The following is a 19,021-nucleotide window of genomic DNA, read 5'->3' as shown; positions in this document are numbered from 1 at the left end:
GTTACAACGACAGCGCAGCCGAGTTTTATACGGTCACATTGAAGTGCAATGTGACCATAAATTATTGATAGGTATAAAGTAAGATATAATTGTTAGTATTAAGCAGTCGAAATTAAGTAGTCGAGAAGTAGAGTTCAATAAATGATCAAACTTTAAAAAAATTTGTTTTTTTTTTTCACGTTTAAGTGGAAGGATGAATAATTTATACAACAAAAATAAAAAAAAACGTTTTATCTTAATGATTTCACGTGTACTTATTATTATCAGAAGTACGCTGAGAGAATTTTTTTCTCTCATATACATACATATTTCAATTTTATCATATTATCTAAATGGACGGAGATCCTAAGGAATCTAAATCAACACAATATTTAACCCTCCATTACTAACCTTAGGGTCGAATCGACCCAGACACGCAAACTTTTTAAATTAACAAAAAATAAAGAATATTTTTTAACGCAAGATATATGTGTAATCTAAATTTGTACATATTTAAACCTTTATAAACAATAAGAACAAGAAACATGTAAAATATTATGCATAAAAAATTGTTTTAAAAAATAGCCTGGGCCGATAAGATTACATAATTGAAAAATTTTTGCATTAGTCATTCCAATTTTTCTTTTTAACATTTTACTTTTATATTTCAGGTTTCAAATGCACTTTATTTGAAGTCAATATCTTTAAAACTTATCATTTTTTGCGAAATCTGACAGGATAACTTTTTTTCACTTTATTAGCAATGTTGTAATGAATACAAACTTAATTTCAATTTAAGTATATAAATTAATTTTTTAACACATCATTTTATAAATTTAACAACAAAATACTACAATATACTAAAAGACGTATACGTTTTAGCAATTTATAAGTTTAAACGATTTTAATAGATAATACAAATGAGGGTCGATAAGACCCATGGTTAGTAATCATGCGACATGATTTTAGGTTAGTAATGCAGGGTTAAAAGTACAAAAAATGATTTCAGAAGAAAAGAGCCCATGTACACGCTCAAAGCAAGATGCTACAAAGCAAAAAAAGATGAAAGATATTTCATATACTAAGTTTATTGCTGAGAGTGACAGTCTAACTCGACACTGCACTCCATTTTCATCTTCACCGATTCAAGATATTTATTTATTTATTTATTATTAGATGTAAAATAGTAACACAATTATTATTTTACATTTTGATTGGAAAGAAGCACTAGCTACTGAGGCTTTCGGCTTACCTAATTATTTACAATATAGTTATTTTTAAAATTATTTATACCTAATAGTGATAATTGACTTAGGGTGAAGTATACTCGTACATGTTGCTATTTAAATTATATAAGATGTTTAATTTTACATTTTAATAAAAATTGATTTATAAGTCTTATGTTAGCAGCGTTGGTATTTTTTAGTAATTGTTTTGGATCTATTGTGCCAAAAGTGGTGAGCCTATGTGCAGCAAGTGCAGGGCAGCTTAGCAAAATGTGATCCACTGATGTAGCGTTTGCATTGCATAGGAGGCATGGTGGTGGATTCGTACCCTTGAGGAGGTGTTCGTGTGTCAAAACTGTGTGTCCGATGCGAAGACGGGTGAAAGTTTGGGCATCGTGGTATGAGCATGTAATAGGAAAGGTTGGTTTAACACCTGCTGGATTGATGGTCGCGTAATAGTGATTCTGAGGTTGTAATGTGCCTTTCATAACTTTAACGAAATCTAGACCTAAGCGGAGTATGTCCGACTTATCTAAATAAGGGTATAAGTGTAAAGGTTCTTTTGTGGCTAGTCTGGCTCTGGCATCTGCTTCTTCGTTGCCAGGTAATCCGACGTGGCCTGGTACCCACATTATTTTAATTTTGTGCTCCTTTTTGATTAACAGATCTCTTGTAGTTGAAATAATTATGTTGTGATTATTTACATTTTGAATGGCTGAAACTACCGACTTGCTATCTGTACAAATTAGGTATTTGTGGTTCCTTTTTACTGCGTATGACACTGCTTCAAGAATTGCTGACGCTTCTGCAGAGAATACTGAGCTACAGGGGTGAAGTATACCGGAATATATGGTAGAACCGTCTTCTTTTACCACTGCAAAAGCTGTTGCATGTTCCGTTTTTGAACCATCTGTATATAAACATGTCCACGAACTTGATACAAGTAGACGAGTTGCTTCGTAGAAAAGTTGGTGGTAGGTAGATGCGTTAGTTGAGCTCCTCGGGTATTGCATGAGGTTAGTAACAAACGAAGATTTACTCAGGAGCCATGGCGGCGATGCGCTGTTTGTAGCTAATTGAAGGCGAGTAGTGAGATCCGTTTCTTTTGCTAGATTCAAACATCTCATTATCCCCGATTCGATGCTGAAACTGCGTTTGTAGTTGACAGCCTTTTTTATAGTTCCGTACAAAATTTTGTTCTTACAGTTTAGCAGTTTAGGAAAAAGTCGGATGTGGTTTTGTAACACCCTCTTCTCGATTGAAGGAATACCGGTTTCCGTAAGCAAAGAACTTGTAGGTGACGTAGGAAATGCACGAAGACTTCTGCGAATGGCCATATGATAGGGACCGGATATAAGCTTGATGTTACTTTTGGCACAATTACCGTAAACTGGAAGACCGTAGTAAATTTTTGATAATATAATAGATTTAGTGATGTTTACGAGGGTGGTACTATGAATTAAACTATGTTTGGATGATAGATACTTAACAATATTCAAACGAGAAATTAAACAGTTTCTTATATAGTTACAGTGCACTTTAAAAGTGTGTTTTCTATCAAAGAATACACCAAGTATTTTAAGTCAATCGACAGTTTCAATAATTGTATTATTAAAACTAAAACTTATACTGTTTTTTGCACATGTGGAATATCTTACACTTTTTGAATGATAATTGGGCTCCTGATAGTTCAGACCAGTCTGAGATATCGGAGAGGATCTCGAAAAAGTGGTTTTTTACAATATTTAAATCTTTTATCATAGTAAATATAAGAACATCATCAGCATACACTATATGATCAATATGATTATACTTATTCAAAATGTTACTGATAGCATTGAAAGCTATAATAAACAGCGTTACAGAAAGGGGCGATCTTTGTGGGATGCCGTTAGTAAAATTAAAAATCTTAGAATATATGTTGTTAGTTTTGGCTCTTAGTCTTCGGTTCGTTAAAAAATCTTTAATGAAATTAAAATTTTTTTTCCGACCTTCCATTTTGTTAGCTGTTCTAATACTACGTGCGCCCCTACTCGATCAAAAGCTTTTTCGAAGTCTAGGCTTAAGGCTGAGATATGGTTTTTCGTAGATAGTGCAATCGAAGCGTTATGATCGAAGTAAAGAAGGGCATCCATGGTACTATGACCATTTTTGAAGGCGACTTGGTGTTGGCTGATTAGATTATTTTTTAGAGTGAGCCACATAATGCGTTTGGAAATAATTTTTTCGATCACCTTTCCCATACAGGGGATTAAGTATATGGGTCTGTAGCTTGAAATGGAAGTATTTGGCTTGTTAGGCTTGAGAATAGGAACGACTGTGACCGTTTTTCAAGTTTGTGGATAAACACCTTTGTCGAAAATGTTATTATAAAGGTCCAAGAGCCTAGATTTAAGTCCGACTGGAAGATTTTTTAACATGTCGTAAGAAATCCGGTCAAAGCCAGGGGTTTTACCTTTCATTGAGGTGAGTGTTGAATTAAGCTCATCGTATGTTATTGGGAATTCTAGTGTTTTTGCTGTGGGAGATGGATTATAAAGGTATGTTGAGTTAGAATATCTCAGTTTTTCGGAAACGAAACGTTGGTGAAAGTTTGTGTCGCTGGAGTATTTGGACCAATTTGAGGCAAAACGATTTGCAATTTCGAATGGGTGAGAAATCGAGTTGCCATTTTCCACCAAAAGTTCAATTTGGGATGGGGTGTAGGGTCCTACAAGCATTTTGATATTGGACCAAATTTGTTTTGGATTACTAGATGGGTTTATATTATTAGTTAAATTTTCAAAGTTTGAGCGCTTAGCTTCTTTCAATTTTCTTCTAAAGGTGGCATTGGCTTTTTTGTAACTGATGAGATTAGCTGTAGACCGATTTCTCTTGAACATTTCCCAAGCATTTTGTTTAATATTTCTAAAATTTTGGAGATCTGGGTTCCACCACGGGACAACTTTCCTAACAGGGCGACTAGTGGTTTGGGGGATGGCATAATGGGCAGCTGAGCGTATACATTTTTGGATAGAAGAGGCTTCTTTGTTTATGTTGAGGCTGGTTGGATGTTGTAGGTTTAGCTGCGACGCCAAATATTGGTATTTTCGCCAGTCAGCTCTTTCCAAAATGAACTTCGGTTTTGGGGAGGTTTTAATGTTAGGTTGTTGTGAAGGAAAAGTTGTCAAAATAGGGAAGTGGTCGCTACAATAGAGATCTTGAAGAGTTTTGCTGGAAAGTTTGGGTGCCAATGAGGCAGAGCTAGCAATGACATCGATATGGGTAAGAGTTTGATGCGTGGATAAGTGAGTTGGTTGACCGTCATTCAAAACGACTAGATTGTTGTATAAAATTACTTCTTCAACAGATTTGCCCCTTCTGTTAACGGTGGGTGAGTCCCATATAGGGCTCCAAGCATTTAAATCTCCCAACAGAATGATTGGCGTACTTTAACTGTTCAAAATGTTATTAATATCTCTAGCAGTGAAATGCTGCTGAGGTGGAATGTACATTGAGATAATGGTGAACTTATAGCTTAAATTTACTTCGATTACTATAGAGGAAATATCTGAGTTGACAGCAATAAGTTTGTGAGGGATTGACTTTTTCATAAGTACACCTATACCTTGCTTTTTATTAGTGTTGGAAGGCAGGTTGTGAAAGTAGCTGTGATATTGTTTAGGGGCCTGGGCGGATTTATTAAATGCCACATGAGTTTCTGCAAGAGATATAAAAGATGGGTTATATTCTTTAATTAGAATTTGAAGGTGATCGTAATTATTGTAATAGCCTTTGAGATTCCACTGTAAGATGGACAAAATTTTTTGGTGAGAACTGAAAGAGCTAAAGCTATTTATTTATTTATCATATCAGTATTGGGTGCTAATGAAGAGTTTAATTGTAGAATTGATTTATTGAGAAATTTGGAGGGAAAGAAGTTAGAATGGGTTAAATTAATTTCTGTCGGTGAGTTTAAAGTTGTGTTTGGTTGAGGAGAAGAGCTTTCGTGCGTGTTGGTTTCTGAGTAAGTTTTTAGTGAATTATTATCTGAGATCGTTTGTGTGAAGTTTGAGTGCGGAGAGAGGCTTGTTTGTGACTTTAGGCTTGAATTGTTGTTGGTAGGTGAGTGTTCATTAAAACTGGTTTTTGAGTGATTTATTGGTGCAGTCATTTCTATGGTCGTTTGTGTGGGGTTTGAGTTAGAAGTGAAAGAGGAGGTAGAAGGAACTGATGATTGTAATTCAGCTTTTTGTTGTGGATATGTAATTTTTGAAGTTTTGACAGGTTGCTTGACATTTATTTCTTTACTTTTTTCCTGTACATATCTTTCTTTGAGGATGGAAGAAAATGAATTAGAAGAGGTGATCGGTAAAGGTGTTATATTACTTTCGTTATAAAATTTTATTGCATCGCGCATAGTGCATTTTCTTTCGGTTTTGATGCGTAATATTTCTTTTGATTGGGTGTATTTAGGGCATGAATTTGGCGAGGAGGGGTGATCATTTGCGCAGTTAACGCAGTATTTACGTGTGCAAGCTTCGGGGTCGTGAGGGGGGAGTCCACACGTGTCGCAAATGAAGGCATTATTGCAGCGTTTGGTTGTATGCCCAAGCTTTTGACATTTTTTGCATCTCATTGGATTGGGTATGTACAACCTAACACGGGCTGAATGCCACGAGACTTGAACAGCGCTAGGTAGGTAGTAGCGGTCAAATGTTAACAGGCATACACCAGTTGGTTGGGGTTTATTATTTATTAATTTGGTAAATTTGAAAACTGCGATCACACCTTGATCACTTAAGTTATCAATAATTTCTTTTTCGGCTATGTCATTGAGGCATGGAGCAAAGATTGTCCCTCTCGTAGAGTTTAGGTTGGTGTGATATTTCACTTCTACATCACAGAGGCCTGCTAATCTTTTGGTATCAAGAAATTTTTTTGCGATCGTGGTGTTTTTTACTAGAAGCAGGAGGCTGCCGTCACGTAATTCGGATATAGACACGATGTCATTGCAAATCACTTGTAGAGATTTTTGCACTACAAAACACGAGAATTACGTTAGGGGTTTGTTGGGTTCAAGTGAAGATATCACCAAATATTTTGGGTTTCCTTTTTGTATTTTTGGTAACTCGGGAAAAGCGTTTAATTGGTTTTTAGTTGGTTTTTTCCTTTTTGTTTGGGGGCTAACAGCAAGCGGGGCAAATCTGTTATCCCCTAAAAAGGGGGGCCCAGGGGCCATTGTGTATCATTTTGTCACTCACTGAATCGAAATATTATTTAATACGAAAAGTAAAATAAATTGAAATCATTGAAATAAGAATGGCGAACACAATAGCTACGCTAAACTCAAGCAAAAAAGGAAAGTCACAGAGAGAAATAACTACGTGCACACACGAAGAATGGTAGTCGGTGACTGCGATTCAAGATAATTCTGAATCGGTATTAGAAATCAAAAAAGAGAATCTGGTCAATTTCTGTACACGTCTCCAAGCTGAGTATGACGCAACTGTAGAATCTGACGAATCAGATCTACCTGAAAATTTTAAATCTTCAGCATACTCCAAATATGAACACTGCTTAGACCAGTACGAGGAAACGAGAGCTATGATCTCCGATCAGTTGAGATTAATTAAAGCTATTGCACCTACTCCACAACTGAGAGTAGAGCTGCCACAAATTCAAAGCCAAGAGGCGAGTTCAGGCATTCACCTTAAAGTGCCAGCATGTGATACAGAAATATTTCATGGTGGTTATGAACAATGGCCGTCCTTCCGGGACATGTTTACAGCCGTGTACATAAACCATCCCAAATTATCACAAGCGCAAAAATTGTATCACCTCCGATACAAACCCAAAGGTCAGGCAGGCGTAACAGTCAAACAGTTCGCTCTTAATGTCGAAAATTTTAATTATGCTTGGGAAGCTCTAAAAGCTCGTTACGAGAACGAAAGAATATTAGTCGACAAACAAGTCACAATATTAATGAATTTACCAAAAATTCAGAAAGAAACAAGTGAAGAATTTATAAAACTTCAATCCACTGTTTCAAATTGCTTGTCGGTTCTAGCGACGCAGAACATTCCCACAGACAATTGGGACCCCATTCTGGTAAATATATGCACATCCGCATTACCAGAAAAATCGTTACTTCTGTGGGAGCAATCGCTCTCATCACAAAGAAAGTGCCCAACGTGGCAACAAAGGAACGATTTCTTAACTACCCAATATGAAATTTCGGAAAGGGTAGATAAAAAAATGGTCAGAACTAAAAACGTTCAACACGACCTTAATCGAAGCTTCATTAGACCCCAAGCGAGTAACAACAACAACTTAAATCGTAGTTTTTTCAAAACACAAGCGTTCACATCCGAACAAAATAAACATACGTCATGCGAACTGTGTAAAGGAGGGCACAGGCTGAAAGCTTGCGAAAAATTTAAAAAACTAAACATTAACGAAAGAAACAATTTCTTAAGAACAAAAAAACTTTGTACCAATTGTTTGTCTCATGCGCATGCGCTCAAAGATTGCGAAAGCAAATTTAATTGCGTTTATTGCCATAAACGACATAACTCAATGCTTCACATTACAAATTTTTCCAGCTTCGCTCAAAATAACGCTAATGTTAAAAGAGCTGCCGGATTAGTTGCAACAGCAAATCCCGACTTACAAAATTCAGAAAATTGCCAAGAAGCACTATGCTGCTCAAAGGCTTTAAAAACTCAGACGCTACACAGCGAAAGCCAAAGCAGTGTATTATTACCCACAGCAGTGGTCTCCATCGAGCACCGAGGAGAAATGTTTAAACTTAGGGCCTTAATAGACCAAGGATCTCAACGATCTTTTATAGCGTCAAGGGCACAAAGTAGGCTACAACTGCCAACAAAACTAGCTAATTTTGAAATTACGGGAATGGGCGAAAGAGTAGTACAAAACTCAAACAAAATCTGCCCCATTACCCTTATTTCCCCCCAAGCGGATAAGCGCATTCAAGCAGAAGCTATTGTCTTACCGCAACTAACAAACATGCTTCCAAGCTATCATATAAATAGCAAGCATTGGCAAAAGGTTTCACGCCTTAAGTTAGCAGACCGACCCAAACTGCAACACTCCCGCTCAAATAGATATTCTATTAGGCAGCGATCTCATACCACAAATTATTCTTGAAGGTGTTGAGAAAATTACAAAAACACTTCTGGCGCAAAATACCATTTTCGGATGGGTCCTAAGCGGACTAGTTGCGGAACCAGACACAACAATGACAACCCATGTTGAGGAAATCCCAAACGAGTACCTCAATACTCACCTGAAGAAATTATGGGAGTTAGAAGAACTCCCCCCCATATCAATCAAAACCCCAGAAGATCGATATTGTGAGGATTTTTACAAATCCACAACTACTCGATTAGATAATGGCCGGTACGTCGTACGACTACCACTAAAGCCAGAATTTCCCCACACCTCGCCTTAGGTCATTCTCGTACCTCTGCTATCCAACAGTTTTTAAGTATGGAAAAAACCTACTTAAAAAAGGCGAGCTAAAACCAGAATACGATAACGTTTTATAAGAATACCTCCATTTAGACCACATGGAGGAAGTCAGCCCTGGCGAAAAAATTATAAAAGGTAAATATTATTCATTTTACCTGCCACATCATGCAGTAATAAAGCCAGACAAAAAAACCACAAAAGTAAGAGTTGTCTTTATTGCATCAAAATCATCAAGTTCGGGAAATTCCCTAAATGACATTTTAATGGGGATGTTGATAAAATGTATCGACAAATAGTCGTACATAAATATGATCAAGATTTTCAGCGAATTATTTTCCGAAAATCTCCCAATAGTCCACTACGCGACTTTAAATTAAAAACATTTACCTTGGCGTAAACTGTGCCCCATACCTCGCCATTCGTACACTCCACGAACTGGCAGAAGACACAAAGTCAGATTTTCCTCTGGCAACACAAGTGTTGAAAACACAAACGTATGTAGACGACATTCTGTCTGGAAGCCACAATCTTCCACAGGCATACGAGTCACTACGAGTGACACAAGCGCTCAATACAGCAGGGTTTCCGTTGAAAAAGATAACGGCGAACCACCCTAATATTTTAAAGGACATACCCAAAGAAAATCTATTAGACACTAATTTCCTTAAATTCGAAAAGGAAAGCACAACAAAAACTTTGGGGATACAATGGAATGCGATATCTGACCAGTTTTCATACACTAATGAGTCAATATCCGCACTATCAGCTATAACAAAGAGGCAAAACTTTTCGACCCCGCAGGATGGCTTTCGCAAATTATGATACAAGCAAAAATTCTGATACAAGAATTGTGGCTAGACGGAACCGACTAGGATGAACAAGTGAAACCACTTCGTTTAGAAAAGTGGTCCCAGTTCGCGGGTAATATGAATGATTTCTCACAGATACAAACCCCACGATGGATAAATTATGCCCCAGAGCACAAAGTCGAACTACATGGCTTCTGTGATGCCTCTGAAAAGGCATATTGTGCCACCATCTATGTGCGCACACAATCTGAAACAGCGACCACCAATCACCTACTGGTAGCCAAGACAAAGGTGGCTCCGCTAAAAACAATAAGTCTGCCATGACTGGAACTACAGTACCTGTCCAATAAATTACGAACGAGAGCAAAAAAACAAAAATATATATATATATATATGGCGACAAAATATTGAATATGATTCAATACAAAAATATAATAATTTAAGTTTAATGTATATAGCATATAAAAAATAATTTTTTTCTAAAATTAGCCAAATATTTATGTTTTTATTAATGATTAAAGTTAGAACTATTTTTTACTTCGTTCGTAATTTATTGGACAAGTACTGTATGTGGTGCGCTACTACTAGCCAAACTAGTATCCATGGTGCAAACGCATCTAAATTTGACCAAATATAAATTGTATCTCTGGTCTGATTCCGAAATTGTATTACCCTGGTTAGAAAAACCCCCACATGCATGGAAGACGTATATTTCCAAACGAACGTCTCATTTGGCGACACGTAGTCAGTGCTGATGGAGTCATGTGTAGAAGTCCACGCAAGTGCGGAAAGTTCTCTGATCGCCTTTCACTTGGGAATGGCCTGAAACGATTCTTTTACATATGACTCAAGCAGCTCACGACTTCCGGTCTTTGACCAAGTATTCTCTGGGTAGCCTAAGAACATCCGTTCGAAGGCGAGCTAAAGTGAGAAGACGAAACAGTGCTATGCCCAATCCATAAAAAAGGAGACCCCACAATCTGCACCAACTACCGTGGGATAAGCCTCCTCAACATCGCGTACAAGGTTCTATCGAGCGTATTGTGTGAAAGATTAAAGCTCACCGTCAACAAACTGATTGGACCTTATCAGTTTGGCTTTAGACCTGGAAAATCAACAACCGACCGATATTGATATCATCGGCCTCAACACCCACGCCGTTAGTTCTGCATTCTCCAGACTGAACAAGGAAGCAACGCAAATGTGTCTGGCAGTGAACGAGGTCAAGACGAAATATCTCCTGTCATCAAACAAACAGTCGTCTCACTCGCGACTTGGCTCTCACGTCACTGTTGACAGTCATAATTTGAAATTGTAGATAATTTCGTCTATTTAGGAACCAGCATTAACACCACCAACAATGTCAGCCTGGAAATCCAACGCAGGATTTCCATTGCCAACAGGTGCTACTTCGGACTGAGAAGGCAATTGGAAAGTAAAGTCCTCTCTCGACGAACAAAAGCTAAACTCCATAAGTCGCTCATAATTCCCGTCCTGCTATATGGTGCAGAGGCTTGGACGATGACAACAACCGATGAGTCGACGTTACGAGTTTTCGAGAGAAAGGTTCTGCGAAATATTTATGGTCCTTTGCGCGTTGGCCACGGCGAATATCGCATTCGATGGAACGATGAGCTGTACGAGATATACGACGACATTAACATAGTTCAGCGAATTAAAAGACAGCGGCTACGCTGGCTAGGTCATGTTGTACGGATGGATGAAAACACTCCAGCTCCAGGAAGAGGAAGACCTCCACTCCGTTGGAAGGACCAAGTGGAGAAGGACCTGGCTTCGCTTGGAATATCCAATTGGCGCCACGAAGAGAAGAAACGACTGGCGCGCTGTTGTTGACTCGGCTATAATCGCATAAGCGGTGTCTACGCCAGTAAAGAAGAGAAGAAGCCAGTGCTGACAATCCCGCCGATCTAGGTACAAGAGTGTGCAAGCCTCTGCACCTTGCAACCACCACTCTTTGGTGGAATGGTCCTCGATGGTTAACAGAATCCCCCGATTCTTGGCCCCGAACGCCCATGCGCAAAATAGTGAAGGGAGAGCCCACGCTATATTCCCAAGGCGATAGATTGACGCACCTAGAACTAGAAAAGGCATAGGTCGCTCTTATCACCTATACTCAGTCGCGCCACTTCAGCTGCGAGAGGTCACTACTAAGAGAATCGAAGTCGATTGACAAAAAGAGCTCACTCTTAGTACTAAACCCATTTCTAGATACGAATGGTCTGCTTCGTGCTAATGGTCGGCTTGCTAACTCAAGCCTGACATATAACGAACGCCATCCTCTAATAATACCAGAGAAGTCTCGACTTGCAACATTGCTACTCAAGTATATACACACACTAATGTTGCACGCGGAACATCGCCTAATGCAACATATAATCCGCCAAGAGTTCTATATTTCCCGACTTAAGCCTCAAATAAAAAAGATCTAAGTGCAAGATCTGCACTATGCATAAACAGAAGATGAGGACGCAGATTATGGCAGCACTTCCACCGGAACGCTGCAACTTCGATCTGCCTTTCACCATTACAGGTGTCGATTTTGCTGGGCCTTTTCAAATAAAGGCGTCCATTCTAAGGTCTCCCACACTAATGAAAGGCTACGTGGCTGTCTTTGTCTGTTTTACGACAGAAGCTATGTACTGATCTGACAAAAGAGGCTTTTCTCGCGGCATTTGCTCGCTTCGTCGGACGACGCGGTTTTCCGTCCAAACTTATGAGCGACAATGGAAAAACCTTTATCGGGACTCAAAGAGCCACAGAAAAACAGTTTGTGGACTTTATTAAACAAGTCTCCCCTGAGATTGTACAAAAGTACGCTTCCCAAGGCATTAATTGGCAATTCATCCCCCCAAGAGCTCCTCATATGGGTGGTTTATGGGAATCAGCTGCAAAAAGCTTCAAATCCCACTTAAAAAAGGTAGCTGGAAACTACAAATTTAATTACGAAGAGTTCACGACGTTATTAAATCGAATTGAAGCCGTTCTCAATTCACGGCCACTCACAGTACTATCGCAAGACTCCTCAGATTTCACTGCCTTAACTCCAGGGCATTTTCTAAAAGGAGCACCCATCCTGGCCATCCCTGAGCCAGGCGTGGAGTCGCTCTCCTTATTAAATCGATGGGAGAGAATTAAAATTCTCCATCATAATTTCAGTCGCAGATGGAAAACATCAGAAAATGCGCCAAAGCTTGGAGATTGTGTACTTATTAACGACCATTGTCTCCCACCTACCGAGTGGCGACTAGGCCGTATAGAAAAGCTCCATTACGGCTCAGACGGTCACATCCGCGTAGTTGATCTCCGTACTCAAAGCGGAATACTAACCAGACCGCTGGTTAAACTATGCTTTCTACCAACCGCGGAAATCCGATACTAAATAATCCGAACATAATGCCGAAACACAAATGAAAATAAATCAATAAAACCGCAACCCTCAACAATCCGTTAAAAATAACAATAAAAATTACAAAAAAAAAAAATGGTCGGTCAATACGACGACCCAGTCATATAACGTGGCACAACAACACATTCTATTTATATACTACCATGTATATTAATACAATTTTTTTACAGAGATCAAGATGGACGTGGACATACCTACAATCCAACACCAACTGTTCAGTCGGCAACCAACGTGGCACGTACTGGGCCTACTCCTCCGCCCAACCAATGCTACGGTATCGACTGCCGCTTCTGGTAGTGGCTCACGAGCAGCCCCATCAACGCCATCCGCTCAAGTCGAGCCGCGTCGCATACGATGCCCGCTATGTCGACGGAAACATCGACTACAGCACTGTGGGCTCTTTAAGGAGCTAACACCAACACAACGCCAGCGTGTTGCCCAGGCACATGAGCACTGCCTAAACTGCCTTTCGCACACGCATGTGACGCAGGAGTGTGTTTCTTCCGATTTATGGCACACGTGTGGCAGACCACATCACACGCTGCTGCACAGGACCCCACGACGCGATGTAGGTCGGCCAGCTGCCTCAAGCACGGGTAGATCAATGCAAGGAAACCAGACGGTACGACGCCGAACTATTGCAGCACGGCCTGCGCCCCATCAATGGCATCTGCACCAGGTTGCACCAACCAGGCGTCGTCCAAAAGCGCCAAAACACCGCCCCGCTACTGGACTCAGCAACGTAGTGGCAACTCTCCAGCAACTACAAAGATTGCTAGACTGAATATTCGCCTAGGGGGGCCGGGATGGCTAAATGAGATAAGCTAATCTAGTTAAAATCACCTCCTGCAATTTAGTAAAATGTCGAATCAAAGTATTGTAATTACTGTACTGTAATTGTAATCATTAAAAAGTCTAAGTAAACCTAAATTACACATTAACCGGGTGTTTTAGTTAAAGAAGTGGAAGTGGTAAGTGTCAAAAGACAAAAGTGAAGTGAGCATCTACTTAAACAGTGCTACTTTAAACACTAGCTTTGTCTCATAGTCTTTAAATATTTCAAAAAAATTGTAAACAATAAATATGTAGTTGTGTGTGTTGGAGAAAATTAGTACAATTATTTAAAATACTCTAAAGTTAATGTATTTTCTTGCTTTGCCGGAAAAAAATTCTGAAAATTAATTGAATTATGTTTGTGCATGGTATGCGACACGCCAAGTTGCTAATTGGGGGGTACAACTAGAACAGGTTTAAATCGATAATTAACCTCCCAAGGGATAAACTCAGCCTGCTTTAGAGGCTTCAAAAAATGGATTTTTTTTTTGGGAGGGAGAAATAATAAATTAAAGCGAAATTTCTACGGGTTATAGTTATGTATATATTTAAACATCATTCACAAGCTTTTTGGATACGAAATCTTTGATATTCTGCCTTTGGGAAGCAATTGCACGGTGCATCTCGCATGTGCATTTGTCGGACGGCGGGCAGGATTTAGTTTAAATAGAAGATAATTTAATGCCAAAGATAATAAACTTCGCTCCAATTTCATACGACATTTTGTTTTTTTCTATCCTGTTAGCCAATTAAAAAAAATCGTAAAAATAAAAAACCGAGAAATCGCGCGTCAAAGTTTTCACTTTCTGCCCAAGCGCTAATATATCTGCTAGACGCTCGGTCACTATTTCCTTTCTAGCTTCGGAAATATTTCAAATTCCCATTTATAACTTTGGGAATATTCTTAGATAATTTTTAAGTGAAAAAATCGATTTTTTGAAGCTTCTAAAACAGGCTCCCCACTTAATTGAGCTCCCAGAGGATGGAGATGATAAGTGGCAATATTCCAATTGCCATCCTCCCGAAGGACAGTATTACTAAAACAATTAACTTCACGAAGAAGTTTAAGGTTACCCTCGGCAGCAAGAATGAGTGGAACAACTCCACTCTTGAGCTAATGCTGAGGGATAGCGTCGGAAGGAATTGGTGCAGGGATCGCAGGTCCACGTACCAAGCTCTTCATACCGATGGGAAGCTTTCCGAGCATTTTCAGGCCGAAGTCTTGGACATAAGTCGGTGTTTAGAGATAAACCTCCATCGCAACTATCGCAATGAGCGAATAACCATACTTAGGGATAGTCAAACGGCACTAAAAGCGATCTCCTCTTACGAGATCAAATCGCTACTAGTGCCGGAGTGTAGAGAACGGTTGAACAGCCTAGCTGAAAGAAACCAGGTGCACCTAATCTGAGTGCCTGGTCATAGAGGTATAGCCGGCAACGAACTGGCTGATGAGCTCGCCCGCTCCGCAGCCTCCACCAATATGGTAGTGACAGAACCATTCACTGGGGTGGGTCACCAATCCCTGAAGGAGCTGCTCCGCAAGGAAAAAAGAGTGGGCAGGGAAAGGCATTGGCAACGAGTGCATGGAATGCGACACACCAAGTTGCTAATTGGGGGGTACAATTAGAACAGGTTTAAATCGATAATTAACCACCCAAGGGTTAACTCAGGCTTCTGGTCGCATTTTACACCGGCCACTGCAAGTTGAAAAGGTAATTATTTAACATGGGCCTAGCCTCTTGCGCTAACTGCCGGTTTTGCGGCAGGGAGCCTGAAACCCCGGAGCACCTGCTAATCGACTGCATCGCAGGGCATACTTCGTAACCAGTACCCGTAGGGAGGTCTTTGGCATAACCTTGTACAATAAACACATGACCGACCTGATCGCGCAGTCTGGAAAGAGCCCTCCATGTCAGATCATAGGATTATACGCTTTGCACTGAAGGAGGTTACGGAAGTCCGTCGATTCCTATCCCTAGAAATAGATGTTTTAAGGGAAACTTTAGGGCTTGACATAAGTAGAGTGAGGCTGGTAGGTAGCGATGCGACTGGATTGAATAGCAGGCAGGCTGCAACAAACCAGTTTATAATGGACGCATATCTTGCGCCTATCCTCTAAATGTGGCCACCAGAAAACAAACCAATTCAATTCACAGGCTTTTCAACAGCACAAAACGCATGGGCAATTGGGAGGAATACATAAGCACCTAATTACCTAACGAGTACTCGAGTACAGAGAATGCAGGTCCACTAACACTGCTCTATACAAACATACGGCTAAACTCCAGAGGTGCTTTTGAAAGTGCCTCCCACGCAAGTGTCATCAGGGCACTGAAGAAAAAAAACATGGCGGCTGCAGTATGCAGATGGATTGAGGCTTTACTACGTACTAGGATTGCTGAAACGACTACGGGGTAGAAGAAGATTCGTCTTGGTACTACGCGAGTCAACCTTTCTGTGGAATAGGCATGTGTAATTAACACCATCCAAAGCACTCATAATATGCAGACGCCTAGCCAGTAGATCTTGGAGCTGCAAGCCAAGTATCATGAGGTGGTTGTATACCCTAATCATAAGGCATATTCTTACTTTTGAACAGTTTGCTTAGGCATCGAAGGCAACGCAACCTTTAACCTTTTACCAAAAGATGGCGTTACGAAGAGGGTAAACTTCACAAAGTTTAAAGTTCGGCAGTAAGGCGGAGTGGAGTGATTCCACACTCTTCCTACTATTGATAGGTAGCACCATCCATTGGTATACTGATAGCTTGAAAACACCAAAACACATCGGAGCAGGCATTGAGGTACCGCATACCAAGCTGTCCATACCAATGGGATGTTTCTCGATCATCTTTTACGCAGAAGGCTTTGCTATAAGTCGGTGTGCAGAAATTAATCTCCAACGAGACTATCGTAGCCAGCTATACTCAGCGACCTCAGGATTAGTGGAGGAGTATATAGGCCTATCAGTTTACAACCGTGTACACATGACATGGGTGCAGGGGCATAAAGGGGTAGCCGGCAACGAGGTGGTCGACGAACTCACCCGCTCTGCGGCCGCTTCTAGGCATGTCCTCTTGTTCAAACTACCGGTTTTGCGACATGGAAGCGAAAACTACAAAGCATCTGATTCTAGATTGTTCAGCAATTTGTAAGAGCAGGCTCAAGTCCCTTGGATCCATCTACGTGGATAGGGATCACATCACCTCCATTGCGCCCAGAAGTTCCTAGAATTTATCTGTGTGCTGGGCCTCTGGGACCAATTGTGATAGAGGAGTGGGCACAAAAGACTATAGGTAGCGGTGCAAAACTTCAATTTTTATTTCAATGCAATGCATCAGCCAGCATAAAATCAGTTGCCACTACTTACATGCAGTAAAAATCCCATAGTTCATTTTTAAATACTAAGACTATATATGATTACAATATTACAAAAAAGTATAATTCTAGATTACTATGATTCGTAATGCATATACGATATTTAATCTAACTTTAATATTTAAATAAACATAAATAGCTAATACTTATATACAAACATATCGTCACCAAAAATGGAAAACAACGTTTGGTCAAAAATTCAAAATTGAATATTTTATTGAATAATTCAAATTTTATACATAACATGTGTCTCAAATTTTTAGGTTCTGCCAGCAGATATAACCAAAATTAAAATTTTGCTACAATATGATGGTAGCTATCGCAGGGTGAAATAGACATATCCAAATTCACAAATTGATTAAGACAATTTACATTTTAATTGTTAAACCTCTTGGCATTATTCCATTTAAGGGGTTAGGGGTAGTCAGAGGCACGAAAAAATGAGTTTTCAGTATTTTTTTTTTCGCTACTAAATCATGTTATTTTACAAAGGTAGTAATATGGCATTATTATAGGATGTGCTGACTTGAAGTCAAGAAAATTTCAAAAAAAAAAATAATAATAATAATTTCCAAAGTTATAGTTGTTTGTGTTGACCCTGTTCCAAAAAAAGGTACTTGCGTTAGTTTTATAAATATATATATAATCCCAGGCCTGATAGAATGATTTTATTTTATTTTCAAAATTAACAAAATCACGAAATTTTTTTCTAAATTTTTGCGTAAAAATCCACAGTTAGTTAGTCTTAAAAAATCGAAATTTTCGAAAAAATAAAAATCCTTCGATCAGGCCCGAGTTTATTATGTATTCTAAAAGCTGTACAAATTTCATTAAAATCTACTGAACGGTTTTCGAGTTACAGTTGTCACCGATTCAAAAAACATAGTTTTGAGGAAAAGGCGTTTAAAGTTTCACACTTGCGCTTTGAAGTGCCCGAGCTCTTTTTCTTATTTCTCGAATAACTCAAAAACTAATTGTCGGATCAACGTGAAATTTTCAGAGAATATTTTTAAGATATTACACTTAAGGACAATGCAAAAAACAATTAATTTTTTGAAAATTCTAACTACCCCTAACCCCTTAATATTCAAGTAATTTATGTACATATCGCTCATTTGCTGCAAGACCGGCATAATTCAAAAAACGTGATTTTTGAGTTAATGCTGCGGAATTGTTCGTTATATCATACTTCATGTTGAGTGAAAAATTCATAAAAATACCTCTTATATGCTCCGCTTGAGAAGAGGTGTAAGGTTGGAGTCACCGTGTAAGGTTGTAGTAAGTTGAAAACTTTAAACGCGTTTTCTGGCGAATCGATTTTTTTGACTTATGCCGGTCTTGCAGCAAATGAGCGATATATAAAATTACATCATTTCTCATTCTAATTCGATAGTGCTTTTAGGAATTACGGCTAAATCTTCATTAATTTTTGAGATAATCATTAAAAATTGTTAATTAGGATTATATTAAAAACCTCTTGTATATGGTCAAGGGTCAATTAATTATAGCTCAAAAAGGAATTATAAATTGTTCTCTTCTTGTTACCGTACGATTTCCCCCCTTTGTAATGCAATTAAGAAATAAAAATGTGCAGCTACCTTAAAATGGCGTAAAAAATATCCAAGAGCAAAATGGCAAATCTGAAAGCATACAAGCAAACAAAACATTTAACTTTCAGCTACCTATTATTTTTGTTCCTTATGTGAGTGAGTATTTAAAATCCCGTTTTAGACCAAAATATTCAAATTTTTAAGCCAATAGACCGACATATTAACACTACTGACACTTAAGACAAATATAAAGTAATAGAGTAATTTATAAACTCACTTTTTTAGTTCTGTTTAAACTTTTTTGAATACTCCTTAATAGTCCAAATTATTTTTTTTATAATTA

The 19,021-nt window shown here is 38.9% G+C and overlaps 3 protein-coding genes across 5 annotated transcripts in view; all 3 read right to left on the bottom strand.

Moving 5' to 3' along the window:
• Positions 1-19,021, bottom strand: part of LOC125777851 (uncharacterized) — a 360,812-nt gene that overhangs the window by 62,188 nt on the left and 279,603 nt on the right. The gene's annotated exons all lie outside the window — the stretch shown is intronic.
• The window catches only part of LOC105222479 (protein gustavus), an 88,264-nt gene that overhangs the window by 24,977 nt on the left and 44,266 nt on the right, over positions 1-19,021 (bottom strand). The window contains exon 2 of one of the 2 annotated variants that reach the window (XM_049445946.1): positions 18,727-18,768. The exons of the other annotated variant lie outside the window; for it this stretch is intronic. Coding sequence (XP_049301903.1) covers positions 18,727-18,768 — 42 coding nt within the window. The remainder of the gene's footprint in view (positions 1-18,726; positions 18,769-19,021) is intronic. 2 annotated transcript variants of the gene reach the window in all.
• Positions 1-19,021, bottom strand: part of LOC125780336 (uncharacterized) — a 194,150-nt gene that overhangs the window by 131,209 nt on the left and 43,920 nt on the right. The gene's annotated exons all lie outside the window — the stretch shown is intronic.

The sequence above is a fragment of the Bactrocera dorsalis genome, chromosome 1, assembly GCF_023373825.1.
Source record: "Bactrocera dorsalis isolate Fly_Bdor chromosome 1, ASM2337382v1, whole genome shotgun sequence".
Lineage (NCBI taxonomy): Eukaryota > Metazoa > Arthropoda > Insecta > Diptera > Tephritidae > Bactrocera > Bactrocera dorsalis.
The sequence above is the reverse complement of the archived record's forward strand: the minus strand, read 5'-3'. Positions and strand labels throughout refer to the sequence as shown.